Source organism: Ursus maritimus, unplaced genomic scaffold, assembly GCF_017311325.1.
Source record: "Ursus maritimus isolate PB19 unplaced genomic scaffold, ASM1731132v1 scaffold_21, whole genome shotgun sequence".
NCBI classification, from domain to species: domain Eukaryota; kingdom Metazoa; phylum Chordata; class Mammalia; order Carnivora; family Ursidae; genus Ursus; species Ursus maritimus.
The window spans coordinates 12,032,269-12,058,924 of record NW_024424564.1 but is presented as its reverse complement, the minus strand read 5'-3'; the positions used below and the strand labels follow the sequence as shown (position 1 = coordinate 12,058,924).

At 39.1% G+C, this 26,656-nt stretch overlaps 1 protein-coding gene across 1 annotated transcript in view; it reads right to left on the bottom strand.

The window, feature by feature from the left end:
* KCNMB4 (potassium calcium-activated channel subfamily M regulatory beta subunit 4) overlaps positions 1-26,656 on the bottom strand; it is a 65,442-nt gene that overhangs the window by 31,218 nt on the left and 7,568 nt on the right. The window contains exon 2 of the mRNA XM_008684388.2: positions 6,034-6,161. Within this exon, the coding sequence (XP_008682610.2) occupies positions 6,034-6,161 (128 nt within the window). The remainder of the gene's footprint in view (positions 1-6,033; positions 6,162-26,656) is intronic.

The window sequence follows — 26,656 nt, the reverse complement described above, 5'->3', positions numbered from 1 at the left end:
CTACATAAGACTTAAATAGTGAAAGCTGAGATTCCAATAATCTCTGTCTTCGATTTTCAAAATACTGTAACATCCTTTTCTTGAAAATGGAAACTTCTTGGTAACTATTCTCCCCAATTTCCTGCAGTTGAGTGAAATCTAAAGGTTACTTTAAATATAAAGTTCATCTTATCGAGAGCATCTGGGCGTCTCTACAGTAAGTCTATTTTTATCTCATGTTTAGCAGTAGTAAAAAGTGTACTGAGAGTAGACGGCACCAGGGAGCTGCCATTTTCACACCTCCAACCAGTGCTCGTTTCCTCTTGCATATGTCGTGGTACAGGAGCCAGACTCCAAACTTCTGATTTTCCCAGAGTCGTTTAAAATCATGTCTTGAGTGCTTCTGGGTGGTGATAGACTGCCCCCACTTCTATCTACACCCCCGACAGCTTGGGAATGGGACAGGGAGACCATGGTAGGGAATGGGTACCATTCCGAAGGAGGTATGAAGGGCTGACATTTCCCGTTCAAGTGAACACAAGTAGCATGGAATGCAGGGCTAGGTCTTTCAGAGCGTTCTCACCACTCTGGAGGAATAGTCCTTCTTGTTGGGGACTTGAGGATATTCAGAATTCATGCCCACAGGAGGCAGCTGTGTTTGGGGGATGCAGCCTTCAGAGATGCCTGAGCGGGGAGTGAGGGGAAGTTTGTTCAGATGACCACCAGCTGGTCAGGACAGCCTGGGGGAGGGGCTCCCCTGTTCCCTTCCAGCTGCACGCTCCAGCTCGCCCACATCTGAGACCAGCTCCTAGTCCAGGGCAGGAAGCGTGAAGGATCACTTGGTTCGTTCAGTAGTGGGTTCAGAATCAAACTGTCTTGACCTCTGGTGCCTAGTCCCTGTTACCAGGCTCCCACCTCACAGAGAGAAGACCACTACTCCTTAACCTTTTTATTTCATCCTGCCTCATTTTCTTCAGGGTGTGTTCATTCCACTCCACCTCATTTACTATCTATGTTCAACAAGAGAGCTTCTCTTTTCCGCAGCAGTTTTAGTCTGTAGTGGGCTCATTTCTCTGAACCCATTCCTGCTTCCCTTGAATTACCTCCTCCCCAAACTCTTTTTCCAGATATGGCAAACTTCTTGAAAGAGTAGTCAGCACTTATTAATGCCCTCACATTCTCCCCTCAGGCTCATATAAAATGATTTCTAACCCCATTGCTCTAAGATGGCACCTATACTCTTTTCACAAAGACTGCCAACAGACCTCTGATTGCCAAAACCAACGACTTCTCAGTGGTCCCTTTTTAATTACCTCTTTCTCATTAAAACACTCCCCTTCCAAGACACTATGCTCTTTTGACTCCCCTCTCACCATCTGGCCACTTTCTCCACCTTCCTTCTCCCTGTACCTTCAGTGCAGATGATTGCAAGAGTTGTCAACACTTCTCCTCTCTCTGGGTCCCTGGTATGCATTCTCTCTTTGATTCCGCTATAGCTCCCAGACCTGCCTAACACTGGCCCTGACCTCCTGCTCCTGAACCAAAAGTCTGCATTTCTAGGGGCCCCTGGGTGGCACAAAAGCGGCTGACTCCTCATTTTGGCTCAGGTTGTGATCTCAGGGTCCCATATCAGGCTCTGCGCTCAGTGGGCAGTCTGCTTGGGATTCTCTCTCTCTGCCCCTCCCCACCTTCTTACTCTCTTAAATAAATAAATAAATAAATAAATAAATAAATAAATAAATAAATATCTTTAATAAAAATAAAAGCCTGCATTTCTAACTCTTTCAAGCATCTTCTGGATATCTTATGAGTCCCTCAAATTCAGTGCAGAGCCGGCTGTCCTTTCTCACACCCAGGCAAATGTGACAGTTTCCTGTTTCTCAGCCCTTACATTGTCATTGAGTTCTGTTGATTGGAACTCTCACACATCTTCTTGACCTACCCCTCTGTTAGCTGCTTCTACTTCTACTGCTCCTCTGGGCCCTCCAAAAGCTTCAGGAGGACCAGGAGACAGTTAACAGAAGGAGCTTCGGAAATCAGACTAACTGGAGTCCAGTTTTTCTCACTGAATAGCATGTATATCGGGCAAGTTACTTAACTTCTTTAAGACTCAGTTTCTTCATATGTTAAATGGAGCTGGCACTTAGAACTACTGTAAGAAATTTGGTGAGCTAAATGCAATGTTATTCACAATGGTTGGCACATGGTAGCCACTCAAAAAGGTTATCTTTTTCACTCAGTACTCTCCTTACCACCCCCCATCACTGAGTTAGCGCACTCTGCCCATAACTCCATTCAACACTCAAACCGGTTACTTTTTTTCTTTTTTAATTTTAGATTTATTTATTTGTTTGGGGGGGGTCGGAGGGAGAGCGAGCGAGAGAGAGAGGATCCCAAGGAGGCTCCATGCCCATCGTGGAGCCCGACGTGGGACTGACCCCACCACCCTGAGATCATAACCGAAGCTGAAATCAAGAGTCAGAAGTTCAACTAACTGAGCCACCCAGGTGCCGTAGCCCGGTTACTTCCTAAATCAGAGATCCACTCAAGTCAGTCTTTGGTTAAAAACAAAACAAAACTTGTCACAAATTGTCATATACCCATATGGTACAATCTCCTTAGTACGGCATTTATAACCCTTTAGAAATCTAACCTCAAATTACCTCTCCACCTCACAAATTCACCACTCCTTATTATATAACCTGAACACTTGATGTATCTTACATTGTCAAGCCTTCATTTCTTTATTGCAGCCGTCCTATCTTCAAGGTCTTCCCCCTTTTCATTTCTAGCTGATGAAGTCATATTTCTATCTGCATAAGCACCTGTTCCTCCCAATAAATTCTAATTTCTTGGAAGCAAAGAACCTTATTAATCTGGCACATTGCATTCATTTATTCATTCATTCACCAAACTTTTATAGACTGAGAAGCAGGCATTGTGCTAAGTCCCAGGGATATAAAGCCAAAGAAGTTGGGTCCCACACCATTAACCCCTATACAGTCTTGCGAGGAAGATGGGTACACAAATTATTCCAGTAGAGAGTGATAAGTGAGAGGATAAAGCAGTGGGTCTCAATCTGGTGGCATATTAGAACCCCCTAAAATCAATTTTTAAAAATGCTAATGCCTAGGTTCAACCACCAGAGACTTTAATTGGTCTGCGGTGCATTTCTTTTTAAAGCTTCTCTGGCATAGTCATGTCAAGTGCGGATTGCAGACCTCTGGGCTACAGCGGTATAAAGAGAATGTGGAAGACACACCTTGTAGCTGGCACTTTTGATGGTTCTGCAACATCCTAGCCCCTTTCTTCTTCATTCCTAGCTACTCACGTGTGCACGCTTTCTCCACCCGACTTAAGAGATAGTGCCGCACCCCCATCTCAGTGGTATATTCTGATTATTCTTTCTTGTGACTGGTTTAGGTGTATGCAAAAGAACTCATTCTAAACAAGGATACTAAGCGGAGGTCAGTTATGGGAAGTTGAGAAAATGTTGCCTAATTCCAAGAAAAACATACTAAGAAGTGGGGGTAATCAGAAGGGGGAATGAAGCATGAGAGACTATGGACTCTGAGAAACAAACTGAGGGCTTCGGGGGGGGGATGGGATAGACTGGTGATGGGTAGTAAGGAGGGCACGTATGCATGGTGCACTGGGTGTTATACGCAACTAATGAATCATCGAACTTTACATCAAAAACCAGGGATGTACTGTATGGTGACTAACATAATATAATAAAAAAATATTAAAAAAAAAGAAGAAAGATAGTTTTATTTTTTGTAAAGATTTTATTTGTTTACTTGAGAGCATGAGCAGGGGGAGGGGCAGAGAGAGAGGGAGAGGCAGACTCCCCTCTGAGCAGGGAGCATGACATGGGGCTGGATTCCAGGACCCCAAGATCAGAACTGAGTTGAAGGCAGACAATTAACCAGCTGAGCCACCCAGGCACCCTGAGAGATAGTTTTCTTTTTGCCTTTGGACATTGCAATGCCTGGCTGCGACATCTGGAACCGCAGCAACTATACTGTAACCATGAGTGGATCTGAGGCAGAACTGAGATCCCGAAAGGGCCTGGCTTCTTGATGACACGGTTAGGTTATGCATCAAACAACCCTAATGTTGGTCTACTGGTGCATTTCTCAGTGCATGCGATCATAAATTCCTTACGATACTTTGAGTCAATTTTCTGCTTACATGCAACAGATGGCCTCCTAACTAATATACAACTAAACCAAACTTGGAGATCAAGGAAAACAGCCCAGAAATGGTGATATCTATGAAGAGTCTTCATCAAGGCAGTCAAGAAGCAGGAGAAGCAAATAAAGAGGCATGGATATAAATGTATAAGATATTATGGAACTGCACATAGTTCAGAATGGCTATTGCAAAGAGTATGGGCATAAAGATGGGGCTGGAAGGATGGGAGTCTGGGGCAAGAACTCGAGGAGCCTTGTAGGCTGTGGCAGGTTAAATATGGCCACAAAACCTTTGCAGCTTCTTGTATTAAGAAGCAGAGTTGATTTTCACACCCCATGAATCTGGCTGGCTTCCTGACTTGCTTTGAACAATGGAATATATCAAAAGTGATGTTATGTAAATTCCAGAGCCAAGGCCTGGCTCTCTTGAAATGCTGTCCTGAGGCTACCATATTGTAAGGAAGGCGATCTACTGAAGGATGAGAGGCCCATGGAAAAGAACTGAGGCACTTTGGCCACATGGTACTGAGAGGCCATCTTGGCCCACACAGCTATTCCAGCCATCATCTGACTGCCCATAAATCTTCAAGCCAACCCACAGAATTACAAGAAATAATAAACCATTGCTGTAGTAAGCCACTAGATTTGGGATGGTTTGTTAGGGAACAATAGGCACCTGATGGATAGGCCATGCCAAGATGTTCGGACTTTACTCTGAAAACTGGGAGGAGTAACCTGATCAAATGCATGTTTTAGAAAGGTCGCCTTGGCAGCAGCATGAACAATGGGCTTGGCCTGGGGGCAGGCTGGAGGTAGGAAGACTGGTTGGAAGACTGTTGTATTAATAGAGCTGAGAAATCACGTGGCTCTGACTTAAGACAGTGGCAGAGGCAAGGCAGAGAAGAGTCATGGAGGTAAAATCAGCATGACGGCGAATATAAGTTACAGTACGTAAAGGAGAAATGTGAATTGGGAATTACAGTTCTCTGGACTAGGTTAACGAGTGGGTGGTTAGCGTGCTTCACTAGGAGGGACTATGGGAGGAAGAGAAGGTTTAATGGAACTGGAACATCTAAGTGGAGAGTACGGCAAGGAGCTGTGAGTACTCAGTAAATGTTTAATGAGTAAATCAGTGTGCTTAATCTGGGTGGGTCCTGTAGTATTCTTGTCCGATGAGCCATGGTTATACGGCATAACTTGAGTTCTCTCTAAATCAAGTAAGTTTTAATGGTGTGAACTTGTTTTCTTTTCTTTTTTTTTTTTTTAAAGATTTTATTTGTTTATTCGACAGAGAGAGAGACAGCCAGCGAGAGAGGGAACACAAGCAGGGGGAGTGGGAGAGGAAGAAGCAGGCTCATAGTGGAGGAGTCTGATGTGGGGCTCGATCCCATAACACCGGGATCACGCCCTGAGCCGGAGGCAGACGCTTAACCGCTGTGCCACCCAGGCGCCCCAAACTTGTTTTCCTGATACATCATCGGAATAGAAAGGAAAAGGAAAGTAAGATTTGATGCAGTCCAAGACCTTGCTCACAAACCCACATGTCGCTCAGTTCTGTGCATCGGTCTGCAATTCTCGGGGAGCACTTCTAGTATCTGATGTTCCTATCTGAAAGCACTTTCTTAATCTATCCAGAGGGTAGCGCCATGATACACAGGCTCTCTCTTTTTGTCCTGCGTATTTCTCACTTGCCTTCCAGCTTGTGGAGTAAGTGGCTTCCCTAAATCCATGCAAAGAAAGAGTTGAGACTATCCCCATGTCAGATATTTTGTCAAGTGAGCATAATCCACAATTTATTTTGTAATAAACTACAAAGGCTACAAACCACTTTAATATGCACATGTAAATACTTACTTACCTCTGAAATTGATTAAAATAGCAAGTAAATGGCTGGGAGCCGATCTCATCCTTCCAGTACTGTTGCCAATTCATGACGCTTTCCAAGTTCTTCTGATTTTCTCTCTTACAGGGAGGAATATAGGAGCACTGGCAAAACAGAACACAGAAAGTAAACCTATTATTCTACAGAACATTGAAATATAGTTCTTTTTTTTATCGAGAGATGGTATTATGCACAAAGTAAATCTAATTCTGACCTACCTAATCTTTAATACAACCAAATTGAAATTGTTAAACTATATTTCAAATTTCCAATTTGGAACAATTACAGAAAATATTCCAATTAAATGCAGCAAAAAATTATCTTTAGTCATTACAGTATGAGGATAGATTATAAACAATTAGTTACAATCCAAAAGCAAATTAAAAGCAAAATATACTCTCTTTATTGTGGGCCTGCGAATCAATAGAGGGAAGCAAAAAAAGAAAGAAAGAAAGTTAATTTTTATCCCCTATTGCTATCTATAGACCTTGGTATTTTCCTCTTCCACTTTTAACTACCAAATCAAGCACACAGCTCTTCTCAGATACTGCTCTCAACTGCTAAAACTCAAGTTTTCTTTTCTTACATAATCAATGCATTTTGCTAACCAATGCCTTTTCCTAGCTCTGCCTCTAACAAAGTGGTTCTCTCTGAAGGGACCCAATTACTCTAAGCAATACAGAATCAGCAGATTTGGAAATTATTCTTAACTCTAGATGTTAAAATTAACCCTTAGCATTCTAATCCATTTTCTCCGATTCAGTTTTTCTATTTTTTAGATTTTCTTTTTTTTAGACTTTCCTTTTTTTTAAGTAATCTCCTCACCCAACGTGGGGCTTGAACTCATGACCCTGAGATCAAGAGTCAGACGCTCCACTGACTGAGGCAGCCAGGCGCCCCTCCGATTCAGGTTTTTATAAAGATGACGATCACAGTACAGACGGTGCCAATTTACTATCACTGAAGGTTTACAATACGCCCGACACCGCAATAAATGTTTAACGGGCTTTAACCGTGTGCTTCTTACAACCACCCTAAAATGATCTCCATTTTACAGATGAGGAAACTGAGATTTCTGTCAGCTCTACAACTGGATGCTGGTGATTTTATCACATTCGACTCCCAGGTGTTCTAGGAAAGTTTCTGATGTTACGGAATAGGGGGGAAAAACATTAGCTTCACGGTATAATTTTTTAAAATATTTTATTTATTTATTTGACACACACAGAGAGAGTGCACAAGCAGGGGGAGCGGCAGGCTCAGGGAGAGGGAAAAGCATGCTCCCCGCTGAGCAGAGAGCCTGATGCGGGGCTCGATCCCAGGACCCTGGGACCCACTGAGCCACCCAGGCACCCCATCATAGTGTAACTTGATTGGCATTATCTTAGAGCGTATAATTTGCCAACACCTTCCCACTATTTTCTGGTAAAATACAAACTTTTTAGTATGATGTACAATCCTCTTCAGGATCTGCCGTCCCCTGCCTCGGACACCGCCATTCCTAAGCACATAGTCCCAGGACGCCTGGGTGGCTCAGCCAGTTAAGTGTCTGCTTCAGCTCGGGTCATGATTCCGGGGCCCCCATCCTCTGCATGGGGCTCCCAGGTCATCGGGGAGTCTGCTTGTCCCTCCACCTGCCGCTCCCTCTGCTTGTGCTCTTTCTGATAAATAAATACATAAAATCTTCAAAAACAAAAAAAAAAGCAGCAGCACACAGTCCTCAGATCTGCCACGTGCCGTCACTCCCACTGGCTGGTGCATACTGCTCTCTCTTCTTTTAATGCCCATTTTCTTTTAGTTCCCTTCTTTCAAGATGCAGCTCCGGTGCATCTGCCTGGGGGAATCTTGTCTTTCTTACCCCAGTTAAGCCCCCCTTCAGTTGTCCTGCCACAGGCATCACTGCCCGCGCGGCCACAGCTCTCATCCCAGTATCACACTGATTGGTCTGTTTTATATCAGCCTCCTCAATTCACTGGCAAGTTGGAACAGGGCTCTTTTCTCTCTCTCTCTCTCTCTCTTTTTTTTTTCCTGTATCTTCACACTTGGGACTATGCCTGGTAATAGTGAAATTTCAAAAATGTTGGTAGAATTAATAATAACACACTTACATATACATTTTTTATTCAAGATGATGAAGCTATTTTCACAGTAGTTAAACATTTCTCTTAAATTAACAGAAATATTTTAAATTTTAGTAAATTTGGTTGTTTTCTATTGTATGTAACAAATTTACAACATCTTATGCAAATCTTATTTCAGTGATTGGATCACTGCATGTTTACCCTCTGCATGTATAGTTAATGTTCTATTAATAACAGTATAACATATATAAAGCTAAAAATTTCTGTGAATTTCTGAATTCTGAGATCTTCCAACGCAGCAGGTGGGTTTAGAAGCAATAGAGGCCATTAGATATGGCTCCAGTCCTACCATTTTTGGGGTGTTTGGACTTGAGTAAATTACTTCCTTTTTCTGGATTTCATTTTTTCTAATCTGTAAACTCTCCAAAATAACTTCTAGCTCTACATTTCTGTGATTCTCTTCTTGGCGATACACCAAGAAAGGACCCAGCAGAAGGCAGGACTACACACACTGTTGCAATATTTTCCCCAGAAAAGATCCTGCCCACTGGGCAAGTGGCTGGGCAGCCTGACCAAGCCACCATTCCAGCAGCAAAAAGGACCTTTCTTGGGGACCTATACGTTGCATAAGGGGCCTCTGACTTTTTCTATTGTTATGTCCTATAATGTGCTGGACATTTCCTTTCCTTCTATTAGAACATTTTTTTCTTTCTATACTGTGGTCAATTAGGTTTATAAAGTGAGAGTAGGTACCACTTGATTGTGTTCTTCGAAGGATGTGTGAAACCTTAAAAGTCCGTCAGAGCCTTTTTTGCAATGGCGATACTCGACACAAGAGGTACACTAAACATTTTAGGGAATAACAACTAGCGACCAAATGCAACTAAGGCAGATTTTTAAATTTTGCAAGTTAACTCAGTTGGAATTCTTTGCTATTTCGTTTTTTTTTTCCGGGGGGAAATGGTTTTAAAGGAAATATCTACACCAAATGACAACTCTATGATTTAACCAGGAGAATCACTCCACGTGTTTCTGAAAAGGTCAGACAAAAACTTTCACTGTAGCGTGGATAGATTTTTAGAAGCAAAGTCTTTTTTACATTAGGAAAAATAGCCTGTGATCAAATTCAAGTATTTTTTTCGTGGACTGCCTTCTTTCCAAGAGTATCATAGATTAAATTATGAGCTTATAATACTCTAGTAACTTTTAAAGCTCACATCACCTTAAAAGGAAAAAAATTTAAAGGCTAAACCTTACTTTCTTAAAAATCACTGTTGTTCCTTTCCTTGTATCTTGATTCTCCAATTACATTGTCTTTAAAATTTCTGTGAAGCCCTACTTGGATTCTCCGGAGATTCCTTCTCAACTCCGGAAGATCAGTGTAGATTGTTAAGAATTTTAAAGTAAGTAATAAATACCAATTCAAAGCAGTGTTCTAGGAAAAAAAAATTCAGAAATTCAGTCAGAGACTCCTTTCCTCTCTAGGCTGTTCAAACCTGATGGGTTTCCAGGCGCTACCCCAGCTCCACCATGAATAGCTCACCTTTGGGGGAGGGGCACAGCCGATCATACACCCCGTATCAGCAGCTCCACTATTGTCATCGTGGCTAACATTCATTGATTATATGTGAAGCATCTCATGAATTCAAATCTCATTTAATCCAAATCAGCAAATGGTATAATCACCTCTGTTTTACGGACGAGGAAATCGAGGGGCAGAGGTTTAAGACAACTTTCCTTCGGTTATGATGGCAAATGAAAAAGTTGGGATTCAGACTGCAGCGTGTTCTTAACCACTGCACCACACTGCCCCACGTCTCTATCTTTAGGGCTTCCCAGTTTTCTCTCTTTGAAGCTCCCTGACTTCTGCACCCCCCTCTTGGAGCACCAGGGTAATGATCCTTTGGGAATGGCGTTGCTGTAGCCCTCCCAGACGGATGGGGGTGGACAGTCTGTGACCGGATGGGGGGGGGCAGTCTGTGGCCCCGCTTTGCTTTCCTGCTGCTCTCTCACAGAAGTGCGCTCTAAGTCTTCGCTTGTGCCCTCCTGTCTCACTTTGGCTCCAGGGTTGGTTTTTGGTGCCATGGATGTAATTTCACTTACGTAAATTTAGAGACACGATGTCTTTGGTCATAGACGACAACGAGCGTTCCCTTGGAGAACCTTCTTCACACAATTCTGACCTTTTTTTTGTTTTTCACTTGGAGAGGCAGCGTTTCCCAATTTCTAACATCATTATCACCCAAACAACCTTCGCTATTGTCTGTGTCACTTGCTGCCTAAACTTGCATGAAATCACTTTCTTTAAAAAGTCAAGAGAAAATGAGGAAGGTGATTTAAAAAAAAAATGTTTGTTAATACTTACCTGGTAGAAAAAATTTTTTTGACTTTTGCATTCACAAACCAAGTTGACAGAATCGAGTGGGCTAAGACTTCAGTGAGTTTTTTAAGGGAAGACACTATCATCATTTGACGGGGAATATTTGATTATGTACTTATTATGACTTATATTTCCATTAGCTTATTTTAGGGTTTATCAAGATTTATAATAGCATTCTTTTCAGCCTATCACAATGGATTTGTATTTTAATAGTACCCTCTTGAGTGTGTTCTTTTGTGCCTTGAGGATTGCATTTCAATCATGTGGGCAGAGTAGGCAGAATTCACTTTCTTCCTTTACTGAGTCATTTAAAAAACAACTGCACAAAACACGTGTTCCATTTAAATATGGGGAGTGAGTTCTATGTTAGGCATTATCTAAGAAACGGAAATGGAGAAACTGGTTTTCCCTCCAGTTTCTTTATTGACTTCATTTGGTTAGGGACGAGAGTATTGAAAGACATAATACTAGAATAGGTTTAGCTGATTAAGTAATTTCCAAAGTAAACTTGGTTAAAAAATGAATTCTTGGGGTGCCTGGCTGGTTCAGTCAGTAGAGCATGCGACTCTTGATCCTGGGGTGGTTAAGTTTGAGCCCCACATTGGGTGGAGAGATTACTTAAAGAAAAATTTAAAAACCAGAAAATAAATTATTAAAACATTATCTATTGGAACATAGGTCTAATTATATTTTATACTATAATCCCCCATTTTCTGAAATCCTGTAAGATACTTGTGTCAGCTATGACTTGTAACTTTAACGACATTTTTTGACAATATAAGCATATAATTAGGAAAACACTATGGAATAAAAACTGTAGCTGAGCCATTTATAAACTCCATAATATTTCATATGCCTCAACTTCATTAATTGTGTACACACACAGCTTATGAATGTAGGTTAATTTAACAAACACATACGAAATTATATGTCAGCTAAAAAAAAAAATTAAATTCTAGGGCAGGTGGTTCCAGAATGTGTATCCGAATCTGCAAGCTAAATGAAAATAATTTTGTGGAAGAACCTGAAGGTCAAACAAATGGCTTAGAAAACATAAAAAGCAAGGCTAAGTAAGAACAGGAGAAGCTAAAATAAGCTCTTCAGACAGACTAGGCTGGGCAGTTACAGTGTGGTGCCCAGTGCTCGTCAAAGTCTGCTCCACGGACCACTTGGGTCGCTCATCAAAAAGACCCTGAGGGTCTGAGTGAGTAAGACCAGGAATCTGTATTTTCAGCAGCTCTCCTTCCCCTGGGGATGACAACTTTTTAAAACGTAATTATTGGAACTGATTATGCAACGAACCATTCTTGATTGCTGAGTACTGGACGGAGTACAAAGATTAGGTATTACTCACCCTTTACTTGTCTCTTCCCTCCCTTCCCAGGAGCACGCAATGTCGTAGTAGTAGCTTATTCACAAAGTGCTTTGTGATTACAGAAGAGCAAGTGAAGACTTTGGCTTTGCAGGTATGAGAGAGGTTTCACAGAAGAGATGATTTTGATTTGTGTCTTTATGTTTGAACAGGAGTTTGCTTCTCAGAGAATGGCTTGGGAAGCTGACATTCCAAGAAGAAGAAATGGAATGTGCAATGACTTTGTGTATAAATGTTCCAGAAAGACTGAGTCATCTAATGTGCTTGGAGGATAGGGGGGCATGGAGGATAGGATGGTGTTGAAAAATGCCCCATTATCTGAACTGCTACTACTCACTGAAGAACTGTTCTTCTCTCCTTAAATGCTTCAATGAAAAATTGCACACTACCTTCTGCATAGCATTTCCACCCACCCACCAATGCTCTTTTGTTAGAATTTATTGTCATGTGTTGATACTATCTGCATTCTGTAATTTAGTAATATTCATTTAACTTCTGGATTCAAGCAGACTGTTCAGGTTGGTGATTGTATTAAAACTGAGAGAAGTTTCAAATGACATTCCACTTTCAAGAGAAAATAGTTCATTCAGTGTTAGAGTTAGAAAATAAAAATACAGTGTCTTTACTAAAAATACAGATTGAATCTAAATGGAAAAAGTCAAACCAAAACAAGATTTATCCGGAAAAAGCTTGACAGTTATTACTTATAACAAGCATGACATAAAATGTAAAAATTAATTCCATGGTGTATGATCTTAATTTAAAATCTTTGAGGAGATGACCAATCCTCATGACCAAACAGAACACTGAAATAAAAGTTTCTTAAGCGTTCATGCATGCATTCAGATACGCCTCACTGATGGCATTATTTGTGTGCTGTATTGTATATTGTACACAAATTTCAATGTGTGTATGTATATTTAATGAAATATTACAACCATCATTTCTGCATGAAGGAGACCAAGAAGCCCTGTCCATGCTAAGTGCCCGAGGACCAGGACTGATAGATGATGGTGATAAAAACTTGATGTTTCCTACTTGTGGCTGAATGTGTTTTCCAAAGATGGATGCACCAATGTTTATCCCATTTCACAAGCATTTGCAATGTGACATTGACACTTTTCTATTCAGGGGTGCAGCTTTATCTTTCCTTCCCTAGAACATGAATGAGCCTGTGGTCCTGTGTGACTTCCAAGCCTAAATCAGGAAAGGTGACATAGCTTCTGCCTGCAACTCTCTCTTGGAACTGCCTGCCCTTGGAATCCGGACATTATCCCATGAGGAAGTCAAAACTACCCCATGCAGAGAGATCACACAGAAAGGCCCACGTGGAGAGGAACCAAGACCNTCAGCCAATAGCCGGCATCAACTACCTGATAGGTGAGTAAGTGAGCCTTCAGATGATTCCAGCCTCCAGCCCTTGACTATTCCACTGGGATCAGACACCATGGAGCAGAGATAAGGTGTCCCCTTTGTGCCCTGTCTCAATTTCTGGCCCACAGAATTTGCGAGCATAATAAAAATAATTTAATCCACAGGGATCTTTGACAGTGGCTCACAGATCATAGGACCCCTAGGACTAAAAAGATGAACACCCTTTAAGGTTCTCCTTGAACTACATACCTGAAAAACCCTGAGGGTTGGTGACATGTAGTCCAGTGAGCCACTGTGACATACGAGAGGGCTCCTCATCCAAACCCCAGGCCAAAACCTCCTTGAACAAAGGGGAGGCTGGTCATCCTTGGGGACAGACCCCTTGGTAGCACCTGAAGGAGCACCTACTGAAAATTCTAACCTTTCCCCAGAGAACATGCAGACATTTACCACAGCCGTTGTGCAGGGGGGAAGGGCAGACATTTATTTATTTTTGATTCTAATTCCAATGTAGCTAACATACAATGTTATATTAGTTTCAGGTGTACAATATGGTGATTCAACAGTTCTATACATTACTCGTACTGTTACTTTCCTTCACCTATTTCACCAACCCATACTCACCTCCCCTCTGGCCACCATCATTTGTCCTCTATAGTTAACAGTCTGGTTTTCGGCTTGTCTAGACAGGGCAGACATTTAGAGTATTTTCGGACACTGGTTCTGTGCTAACCTTTATCCCTGAGGACCCTAAGTATGACTGTGCTCACAATGGGGGCTCATAGCATCAGGAGAAAATGGAGTTTTGGCCCAAGTTGGTATCACGATGGGCCCTGAGAGTCCATGTGGTTGTTCCTTCAGATCCTGAAGGTACAGGTACAGTAGACAAACTGAACATTAATCCTCAATTCCTCCCTTGACCCCCTTACTCACAGCCAGGAGCTATCTTGGGGGATGGGTCTGAAACTACCTATTCTTTCCCCAAGTAGTAAACGAATAAACTAGTACTGCCACCCCAGAAAGTCACAGAGATTACAGGAGTGGGATTCCTATCTTGTCCCTATTTAACTTGCCTATTTGGCTCCCGAAGAGGGCAGACAAGTCTTGGAGAATGGCTGTATTGTTAAATGAATCAGTGGTGGCTGTTTCAGATGTAGTCTATTTATTGGAGCAAATCAATTTACCTCCGGAACCTGTTCTATGGCAACTGATCTGGCAAATGCTATTCTCTCCATCCTTGTGGACAAAGAGCATCAGAGACAGCTGTTTTTACCTGGCCGAGAGAGTGCAGACTTTCCAGTCTTCCTCAGGACTGTCTCACTCAGCACTACCTCAACTCTCTCTGGCTGTTACGCTCTACTCTGTAGGGACCTTGACCCCCCTCTCTCCCACAGAACATTACAGTGTACATTGATGATATCACGCTGATTACTGCACCTGGAAGCAGGGAGTACAAAGTGCCCTAGATTCTTTGGTAAAGCACAGGTGTGCCAGTGAGTGGGAAACTCGTGGCGGGGAGGGCTGCCACCTCAGTGATGCTTCTGGGAGTCTAGTGGTCTAGGGAATTTCTGAATATCCCTTCCAAAGTGAAAGACAGATTGTTGCATCTTTCACTCCTTAAAAATAAGAAAGAGTCACAAAGCTTGGTGGACTTCCTTATATTTTGGCAGAAACATATACTCACTTTGAGATCACTACTCTGACCCCTTTACTGAGTAACCCATAATGCCACCAGCTTTCAGTGGCAGCCAGAGCAGGAACCCTCTCAATTCACCTCTTTGGTCCAGTGCCTGCAACAACATGTGAGGTCTGTGCCAGATTGGGTAGATACATGTAGCCCACCGAGAGCCCTGATAACATAGAGCAGACCCATGCTTTCTTTGACAAATATACTCCTTCTAAGAAACCACTGATTTGCTACTGAGTGCCAGTAGGGTCAGAATGTTTAAACATGGAACATCAAGTTACCACGCTACCCGTTGTACACAGGGCTTTCTGACCCACTAAAACATGAGTGTCATTTACAGGGTTGAAGCAGGTCATGCTGGGAAATAAGTGTCATAAGCAAATGGCTCACACTCCCAGCGCGCCTTCTCTTTTTATACTATCACCTTTCCCAACATGTCCTAATAAATAGTTGTTAATCTAGGCCTGTTTTTCTAATACTGGAATAAACATACCCCCAGGAGTCCTCTGCGGTGTGCTAGTGTGTGCTTGACCAGTTCGGGTGGATGGAAAAAATCTGAGCTCAGTGAGCATCACCTTGAGCAGAACTTCTGTTTCTCTTGTAAGGAATGATGTTGAAGGTACAGACCTACACTGATTTATGGACACTGCCTAACGAAACTGCATTTCAATTTAAGGGATGAGACTGTGTTAAATTCTCAGAAACAGAACTCTGATCAAAACATAAAATCTTAAAGTTGTATTTCCCATGCATCCTTTCTCAGGAAGCTACTTGAGGATGTACTCCACTGAAACAAAGGTGTAAACCAAGAAATAGTAAGGCACTTTCAAGGAAACAGAGTACTCAACATGGGGAAGACACAGCAGGTCTAAGGTGTAACCAGTTGATTTCAGGGCAGTAGTAGGCTGAAGGAATCCAGAAAGGGCATCCCAGGAGATTTCTTTAAAAAGAAAAAAAGTGGAGCTAAATGGTTACCTGTTATGAATAACCATATGAAAAATAGTGTAAAAGTAGTTTGATGATTCTGTGGGAAATTTTTGGAAAAGGAAGAGAAAGGTGCATAGTAAAGTAAGAATATATGAAAAGGGGATGACTATCAGCTCAAGGAAAATAAGCATTTATAGAGATGAACACTCATTTACATAGTTAAAATAAGTTAATGCTCAATATTAGTTTAGCCAAAAGTTAGGATAGAACCATATTTAAAGGATGAAGGGCAGAAAAATGGGGTGGAATGGGATGGTGTAAGAAAGCTAAATCCTCATATTCTATTATGTGTGGTCAAGAGTATCTAAAATATACACATCAGAAAGCCTACTATTTGGAAACATGGAGATTAATATCAGAGAAAAAATAAACTAAAAATATTTACATTGACAATAAAATATTGTCTCTGGGTTGCAAAAGGGATTGAGACAGAGGAATCTCTATAAAGAACTACCCCCTCCCAATAAAGTTATAGCACTATTTGATTTTTTTTAAACTATGTTCATAATAACAATAGCAAATACTCATCAAAGGCTTACCATGCTTGAGGCCATTATTCTAGGTGTTTCACACATACTAACTCATTTAATCCTGATAACCCAATGAGATAGATACTATTACAGTTCATTTTATAGATGAAAAAAAACTGAGGCAGAGAGGCTAAGTAACTTCCAAGGTCATACTACTATTTTCATTAAAAAATAAAGTAGGGGCACCTGGGTGGCTCAGTTGGTTAAGAGTCTGCCTTCAGCTCAAGTCATGATCTCAGGGTCCTGGGATCGAGCTGCCCCCCCCCCCGCCCTGGGTTCCCTGCTCAGCGAGGAATCTGCTTCTCCCTCCCCTTGGCCCCTCCCCTCTGCTTGTGCGTACTCTCTCACTCTCTCTCTAATAAATAAAATCTTTTAAAAAATTAATTAAATAAAGCATGATAGATACACAAGGCAAAACCCCCAGGCAAACATGCTTAACAGTTGTACATTCTTCTAGATGTTTCCTACATTTTATTTTAACATGAATGTGAATATACTCTTTTCTGTCTTAATCTTTTTCTTTCATTTAACAATATATCTTGATGCTTTCATATCTGCATAGAGAGGTCTATCTCATTGTTTTTTCAATTCTACTACATGGATGTGCAAGAATTATTAATTTGTCCTCTACTGAAAAACATTAAAGGTGTTTCCAGCCTTTTGCAATTCCAAAGGAGCAACAAACTTCCTTTTACAAGCATCTACACATACATATGTGAGAATAGGAAAAATAAAAGTGTGTATACATTCAAAACTTAGGACTGTTGTGTTCCAAAGAGATTGTACCAACTGCACTCCTGCTAGCAGTTTACGAAGAGTGCCTATCCTCATATCCTTAAAAAAAATAAAAAGTAATCTGGTATAAACTTTCTGATAGGTGAAATATGGGACTTCTTGTTTTAATTTGCATTTTTTAAAAAGATTTTTATTTATTTGAGAGAGAGAGAGCACACGCACGAGAGAGAGCATGAGGGGGTGGGAGGGGCAGAAGGAGAGGGAGAAGTAGACTGCCCGCTGAGCAAGGAGCCCAACTCGGGGCTCCATCCCAAGACCCTGAGGTCATGACCTGAGCTGAAAGCAGACGCTTAACCAACTGAGCCACCCAGGCGCCCCTAATTTGCATTTTTAAATAGAGGTAATATTTTTTTCTGCATTTTAAAAGCTATTTGTATTTCTTTTCTGCAAATTGACTATCCATGACCTCTGCCCATTTTGGTCATTTTCTTAGGGATGTTTAAGAGCCTTTACACAGCAAAAAAGCTCATCTTTATTGCCAATTTCCCCCGTTTAGTCTCTTTTGACTTAATTTGTGGTATGTTTGCTATATAGACATATGTAATTTGTATCAACTCGGTCTGTGAAAATTGATGCAATTAGACCCACATCAATGACAGACCCATTATCTATAATCACTGAAACAAGACCGCATCACTTTTGTGTTGTCTTAGGCTTACAAAATAAGGTATGTGACACTGTTCAAAAAAACACTTTAGAAAATATAAATAAGCAAAAATAAAAATTTAAACCTCTGGGGCTTCCATCATTGCAATTACCATTGTTTTCTCACTTAGGATTTTGTGTAAATATTCTTTTTTTTTTTTTAAGATTTTATTTATTTATTTGACAGAGATAGAGACAGCCAGTGAGAGAGGGAACACAAGCAGGGGGAGTGGGAGAGGAAGAAGCAGGCTCATAGCAGAGGAGCCTGATGTGGGGCTCGATCCCATAATGCCAGGATCACGCCCTGAGCCGAAGGCAGACGCTTAACCGCTGTGCCACCCAGGTGCCCCATTGTGTAAATATTCTTAAGTGAAGTTGTCCCATAATTTTCATCTGAACATGTATGCTATCATAGGTGTTTGTTTCAATGTACTCCTAAAATTATAAAAACTTTTCAGAAGTTTTCCTTGTTTCTCGTGTGCTCTGCGTACTTTAAAATAGGATTAAAGGCGAGGAGAGTGTGGGGAAGGGGTAATTGGGTGATGGGCTTATTAAGCAGGACACGTGATGTAATGAGCACTGGTGTTACATCAACTGATGAAATCACTGAACTCTACCTCTGAAACTAATAATCTACTATGTTAATTAATTGAATTTAAATAAAATAAAAAAATTTTTAATAAAATAAAATAGGATTAGTTATCTGTTTTCATAGACTTGATCTGGAAACATTTACAATTGGAGTTTCTTGGAATATTAGTGAGATTACACACATTTTCCATGTGTTTGCTTAGTTGTAATTCTTCACTGAACTGCCTGTTCACACGCTGGCCTTGTGTATTAGTCAGGGTTCTCCAGAAATACAGAACCAAGAGTATATGTGTAGACATATAAGAGATTTACTATGAGGAATTGGCTCATATAATAAGGGAGGCTCATATAATAAAGGAAGCAGTCTGCTGCTCACAGATGGAGACCCAGGGAAGGCGGGTGGTGTAATTCAGTTCAAGTCTAAAGGCCCCCAGTCGGAGGGACACCAATGCCGTGTTCCAGCTCAAGCAGAGAGCAAATTTGCCCTTTCTCTGCTTTTTTGTTCTATTTAAGCCCTCGACAGTTCAGATGATGTCCACTGGCATTGGTGAGGATGGAACTTCTCTACTGAGACTACTGATTCAAACGCTCATCTCTTCCAGAAACACCCTCGTAGATGCACCTAGAAATCATATTTTACTAGTTCTCTGGGCATTTGTTAGCCCAGTCAAGTTGGCACATAAAATTAATCTTCCAGCCTAGTGTACTACTGAAGAGATGATCATTTATTGCTAAGAGCTCCTCGTATGTTGGGTTTTCAATCATTTCTCTACCACAGTGCAAATATTCTCCCCAGTTTGTCATTTTTCTTTAAATTTTAATATTTCTTTTAAACATATATAAGCTTTTCTTATTATGTCATTAAACAAATCAGTGCTTTCCTTTATGATTTCTGCCCTGGTGTCATGTTTAGAAAGGTGTGTACACCCCTAAAAATTATGTAAATATTACCTATATTTTATCTATTACTTTCCGAGTTTATTTTTATACATAAAAATTGTAATTTTATTTTAATTAAATCTGTATCTTATTTTTACCAAACTTTTTCCAAATAATTTGAGTGTTTTCCAAATAAATTTTATTTGGAAAATTAATATTTTAAAATAAATATTTTTCCAAATAGTAGGGAAGTTTTAACACCATTTACTGAATTAGACACCTCTTTATGAGTTACTTGAAATGCCAAAATTTGCAAAGCAAATCTCTTTTCAGCATTTTTTTCTGATAACAGCTTTATTGAAATATAATTCACATACCATTTCATTCACCCATTTAAAATGTACAATTCAGGGGCACCTGGATGGCTCAGTCGGTTAAGCGTCTGCCTTCGGCTCAGGTCATGATCCCTGGGTCCTGGGATTGAGCCCTGAGTTGGGCTCAGCAGGGAGTCTGCTTCTTCTTCTCCCTCTGCCCCCCCCCCAATCATGCTCTCTTTCTCTCTCTCAAATAAATAAATAAAACCTTTAAAAATTAAATTTTACAATTAAAAAATATTAAAAAATAGAATGTACAATTCAATGGTTTTTGGTAGATTCACAGAAGTTGCAGTCACTGCCTCAAAAGGTTTTAGTATGTTTTCATCACCCCAAGAAGACATCTTGTACACATTTGAACACATTTTTATGTGCTTATTGGCTATTTGTGTACCTTCTTTGGAAAAATACTTATTCTCATCTTTTGCCTATCTTTCAGTTGGCTTATCTGTCTTTTTAATTGTTGTTGAGTTGTAAAATGTCTTTATTTATTCTGGATATTCAATCTTTATCAGATGTATTATTTGCAAATGTTTTTCCTCATTCTGTGGCTGTCTTGTCACTTTTTTGATGGTGTCTTCTGAAACACAAGTTTTTAATTGTGTTTAAGTCCTATCATCAAGTTTTCCTTTGGTTGCTTGTGCCTTTCAAGTCATATTGAAGAAACTATGCCTAAATCAAAGTCATAAAGATTTACACTTATGTTTTCCTCTAAGAGCTGTATAGTTTAAGCTCTTACATTTAGGTTTATGACCCACTTTAAGTTAGTTTTTGTATATGGTGTGAGGTAGGAGCCCAACTTCATTCTTTTGCATGCATACAGTTGTTCCAGCACCATTGGTTGAAAAGACTGTTCTTGGGTGGGGGGAGGGGGTAACAGGGTGATGGGTATTAAGGAGGGCACATCCTGTGATGAGCACTGGGTGCTATATGTAACTAATGAATCACTGACACTGTATCAAAAACTAATGATGTACCATACAGTGGCTAACTGAACATAATTTTAAAAAGAAAAAAAGAAAAGACTGTTCTTTCCTTGTTGAATGCTCTTGACAGAACTGCCAAAAATCAATTACCCATAAATGTGCTCATTTACTCTGGACTCTCAATTCTATTTCATAGATTGGTATGTCTTGTACCACACGGTCTTGATGACTGCAGCTTTCCAGTAAGTTTTAAAATTGTAAAGTGTGAGTCTTCCACCATTGTTCTCTTTTTTCAAGATCATTTTGGCTATCCTGAGTCCCTTAAATTTCCATATGAATTTTAGGATTGGTTTGTCAATTTCTGCAAAAAAAATCCAACTGATAGGGGTTATAATGGATCTGAAGACCAATTTGGGAAGTGTGCCTTCTTTACAATATTAAGTCTTCCAATCCACAAACAAAGGAACATCTTTTCATTTATTTAGGTCTTCTTTAATTTTTCTTTCTTTTTTTTTTTTTAAAGATTTTATTTATTCATTTGACAGAGATAGAGACAGCCAGTGAGAGAGGAAACACAAGCAGGGGGAGTGGGAGAGGAAGAAGCAGGCTCCCAGCGGAGGAGCCTGATGTGGGGCTCGATCCCATAACGCCAGGATCACGCCCTGAGCCGAAGGCAGATGCTTAACCACTGTGCCACCCAGGCGCCCCTTTTTTAATTTTTCTTGATAGTGTTTTGTAGTTTTCAGGGGGTACAAGTCTTTTACTCTTTCATTAAAAATACTCTTTTATGAGATACATTCCTAAGTATTTTATTATTTTGATACTAGTGTAAATAGAATTGTTTTTAATTTCATTTTTAGATTGTTCATTGTTAGTATATAAAAATGCAATTGATTTTTGTATATTGACCTTGTATTCTGTAACCTTGCTGAATTTATTATGTCTAATAGGTGGGTTTTTTGTTTGTTTTGTTTTTGGTAGATTCTTTAGGAGTTTCTTTATGCAAGATCAAGTGATTTGTAAATAGAGGTGGTTTTATTTCTTCCTTTCCAACACAGCTGTCTTTTTATCTCTTGCCTAACTGTCCTGGGTAGAAGCTCCAACATTTCTTAGGGGGAAAGTTTTCAGTCCTTCACCATTAAGTATATTAACTATTCATAGTTGCTTTTATCAGGTTGAGGAAGTTCTCTGTTATTCCTAGTTTATTGATTTTTTTTAGTCATAAGAGGATTTTGTGAAATGTTTTTTTCTGCATATACCGAGATAATCATGTGATTTTTGTCCTTTATTTTATTAATATGGTGTATTACATTGATTGATTCTAGCACACTGAACCAACATTGCATTCCTGGAATAAATTCTGCTTGATCATGGTGTATAATCACAAACTCATCCAAACAATAGAAGAGGGAACACTTTCCAACTAATTCTATTACCATGATACCAAAATCAGACAAAGATATCACAAGAAAACTACAGACCAATATACCTGATAACCATAGATGCAAAAATCCTCAACAAAATGTCAGCAAACCAAATTAGGAACATATAAAAAGGATTACAAACCATGACCAAGTTTGGAGAATGGGGAATGAATACTACTGTGTATGGAATTCCTTTGGGGAGTGATGAATATATTCTGAAATTAGACAGTGACGATGACTGCACAATTTTTTGACTATACTAAAAATAATACCTATTAAAAGGACAAATATCATTTTAGTGAATTACATGCAATTTTTTTTAAAAAAGAAATTTGCCAGCGCTCTATATTCTCTTTTCCTCTGTCCTACTGCCTGAAAGGTAGACATGATCAAGTTAGTGAAAAACATGTTAAGGGATGGTAGAGCCACAAGACGGCAGGAACCTGGGTCTTCAGGTAACCTTCCACATCAGACTGGCACAGCCCCATGCCTACAGGCTCAGACATTTACAAGAGAAAAAACAAACAACAAACAAACAAACAAACAAACAAAAAACACTAGTACCTGCTTTGTTTAGATCACTGTGATTAGGTTCCTGTTAAAGTATCCCATCCAATATCCTAATTAATTCAATTAGGCTGTTTCTACTTTTCACTACCACACACAATTCTGCAATGAAATTCCTCATATACATATATATTTCCCTGGACATGTGTTAGAGTTTTTTTTTAGAGAATATACCTTGAAGTGAAACTGTTGGGTTGTCAGGTGTGCACAGCTTCAGTTACACTTAATAGTCTGATTATTTTCCTAAAGTGGTTGAACCAATTTTCTAGCAATGGGTAAAACTTAGCATTTTCTTGAATCCTCACCAACACTTGGGTCATATTAAGTTTTGCCAAACTGATAGGTGTGAAATGGTGTTCCATTATTGTTGTCATTTGAATTTCCCTGAGATTAGTGGAATTGAGCATCTTTTCACATTTATTAATCATTTGAGTTTTCTTCATGAATCACTTGTACATATCCTTTGCTCATTTTCCCATTATGTCATATACCATTGTCTTAATGATTTTCATTTTTGTTTATTGTTTATTACTTGTTTGGCTGTTATTTTCCACTAGAGTTTGGTTTATACTTCCACTTTGTTTATAATAATTTTAGTCATATAGAAATTATTTTAATGTCTTCAAATGTAGCAATCTTTTCCTCTAATGATTTGTTCTTTTAGCCTCATTTCAGAAAATATTTCTTAAACGTATGTCATAAAGATATTTTCCCATGCCACCTCCTGAAAGTTTTATAGTTTTCTTTTCATATTTAGTTTTTCTTCCATTTGGAACTGGTTCTTATGAGTGTGAAGAATGTGTCAAATTTTCTTTTTGTGTAGAGCTAATTGTTCAAGCACCATTTATTCATAATTTCATTCTTTCCCTGATGAACTTCCCACATTTTCTATGTCTTTCAGTAAAACTTAACAATTTCTACTTTAATTTCACTGAGGATATAATCTTTATTATTTCACTCCTTTAAAATTTGTTGAGGCTTACTTTATGGCCCAGGGTATGATCAGTTTTTGTAAATGTTATAGGAGCACTTAAAATAATGAGCACCTTGCTACAACTGGATACACTATTCTATATGTCAGCTGTGTCTGTTGTTAAACATGTTATTTCAATCTATTATATATGTATTGATACTATTTTTGTCTGACTGTTTATTAGTCACAAACGGAGGTGTGTTAAAATCTCTATCATGATAGACCTGTGTATTTCTTCTTTGAGTTGTTTTATTTTTTTTTTACGTATTCTGAGGCTATATTTTTAGTTATACCCCAATATTTAATTGTTAATTTATATGTTGAATTAAATTTTTTATAATTAGAAAATGTCCCTTTTTATCTAGTAACAAATTTTTTGCCTCAAAGTCTACTGTATATAATGCAGATATTTCAGCTTTTCTTTTGTCTTTTCTTTCTTTCTTTTTGATTGATGTTTATATGCGTATTTCCCCATCTTTTAACTTTCAACTGTTCTGTGTCCTTATATTTTATGTGTGATTCTTAAAAACAGCATATATTTCAGTTTGTTTGGCTTTTTTTCCAGTCCACAAACTCTGTCTTTTAAATGGAAATTAGCCCTCTTATATTTAATATAATTACTTATAAATTGGGGTTTAAATGTACTATCTTATTATTTTTTTGTTGTTGTTGGTAATCCATCTGTCTACATTTCTTTTTCTCTTTTTCCTTGCCTTCTTTTGGACTGTTTGCTTTATATCATTTCATTTTCCCCACCTATTAATATACTTTTTTACTGTACAAACTCTTGAACTTCAACACAGAACTACTAAGTCAGAAACTGGAGTGGTGTTTCTGATTCAGTGCACCTATGATGAGACTTGAGAATGTGAATTTCTAGCAAAATCACAGATGATACTGATGCTACTGGTCCACTGACCACACTTTGAGAGCCCTTGGTTTGCAGAATGAAATGGACTATATATAAGGAAATCAGCAAAGAGATATTGAAATAATCAAAGCAAATGATAATGGTCTTAACAGGACACTGGCAGTGAAATTTTTTACGAGTATTAATAGCAGAGAATAATAGTACCATTGAAAGAAACAAAAGGTTCCAGAATAGAAGCAGGTTTTAGAGAGATAAAGATGAATTTTGTTGCCATTTTTATCCTTGAAATACAGAAAACAGAAAGTAATTATAATCATCAGAATTGAGGATTTAGCATTCACTAATCAATACTATTTTCTGGTTTTCTATTCTTTAGAACTATTTTAAAATAAAGTTCTGATGAAAACAATTATATAAATTAATTTATTACAGAAAAATTGGATTAAACTTACAAGACTTAAGATTTAAGTTTAGGATTTAATTTTCTCTAATGAGATGCATCATCAATATATGCTACTGCAATATAGGTAGATTACAACTAGCAAACTGGACATTGGATAAGGTTTCAAAGTCCACTTCAGTCTGCTGTAACAATCAGATGAGTGATACAGAAGAATTAGATGAATGGATATTCCTTCACATGTACGTCAGAATACAGACAGACCTTCTAGTGACCCAATCTGCTGGATTCTGCTACAGAACAAGGCAAATGCATGAAATAAATTTATTTAAATTAGTTTATTTACAAAAATAGTCACCAATTAAATAATTTATATAACCCATGAATTTTAATTTATAACACCGGTTAATTTAAAATAAAAGGAGAGGATATGACTACAACTCAAAAGTACCATTTTTTCCACAGTTGTGTGTCCTAGAGAATAAGTCACAGCATGAGGAACAGTGAGAAACATACGTAATATTAAAAACCATTCTGTTCAGTATTTTACTTGAGTAATTACGGTAATTTTAATATAAATGTATATATTATTTACCTAGGAACTCAACTGAATATGAAACTCTACTAGAGACTGGGAAAAAAAAATGAACCAAGGTAAATAAAATGTGACATCTTCATTCATAGATGAGTGCCAAAAAAATGATTTAAATAAACAAAATGTGTCTCACACCATACACAAAGATAAACTCCAAATGCATGAAAGACCTCGATGTGAGACAGGAATCCAACAAAATCATAGAGGAGAACATAAGCGTAACCTCTTTGACATCGGCCACAGCAACTTTTTTCATGACACATCTCCAAAGGCAAGAGAAACAAAAGAAAAAATGAACTTGTGGGACTTCATCAAGATAAAAAGCTTCTGCACAGCCAAGGAAACAGTCAAAAAAACTAAGAGGCAGCCCACGGAATGGGAGAAGATATTTGCAAATGACACTACAGATAAAAGACTGGTATCCAAGATCTACAAAGAACTTCTCAAACTCAATACATGAGAAACAAATAATCAAATCAAAAAATGGGCAGAAGATATGAACAGACACTTTTCCAATGAAGACATACAAATGGCTAACAGACACATGAAAAAGTGTTCAAAATCGTTAGCCATCAGGGAAATTCAAATCAAAACCACATTGAGATATCACCTTACACCTAGGAAATGGCAGTTAAATGGCAAAAATTGACAAGGCAAGAAACAACAAATGTTGGAGAGGATGTGGAGAAAGGGGATCCCTCTTAACACTGTTGGTAGGAATGCAAGTTGGTACATACACTTGGGAAAACAGTGTGGAGGTCCCTTAAAAAGTTAAAAATAGAGCTACCCTAGGATCCAGCAATTGCACTACTGGGTATTTATCCTCAAAGATACAGACGTAGTGAAGAGAAGGGCCATATGCACCCCAATGTTCATAGCAGCATTGTCCACAATAGCTAAGTTGTGGAAGGAGCTGAGATGCCCTTCAACAGACGAATGGATTAAGAAGATGTGGTCCATATATACAATGGAATATTACTCAGCCATCAGAAAGAACGATTACCCAACATTTGCAGCAACATGGACGGGACTACAGGAGATTATACTAAATGAAATAAGTCAAGCAGAGAAAGACAATTATCATATGGCTTCACTCATTTATGGAACATAAGAAATAGCAGGGAGATCGGTAGGAGAAGGAAGAGAAA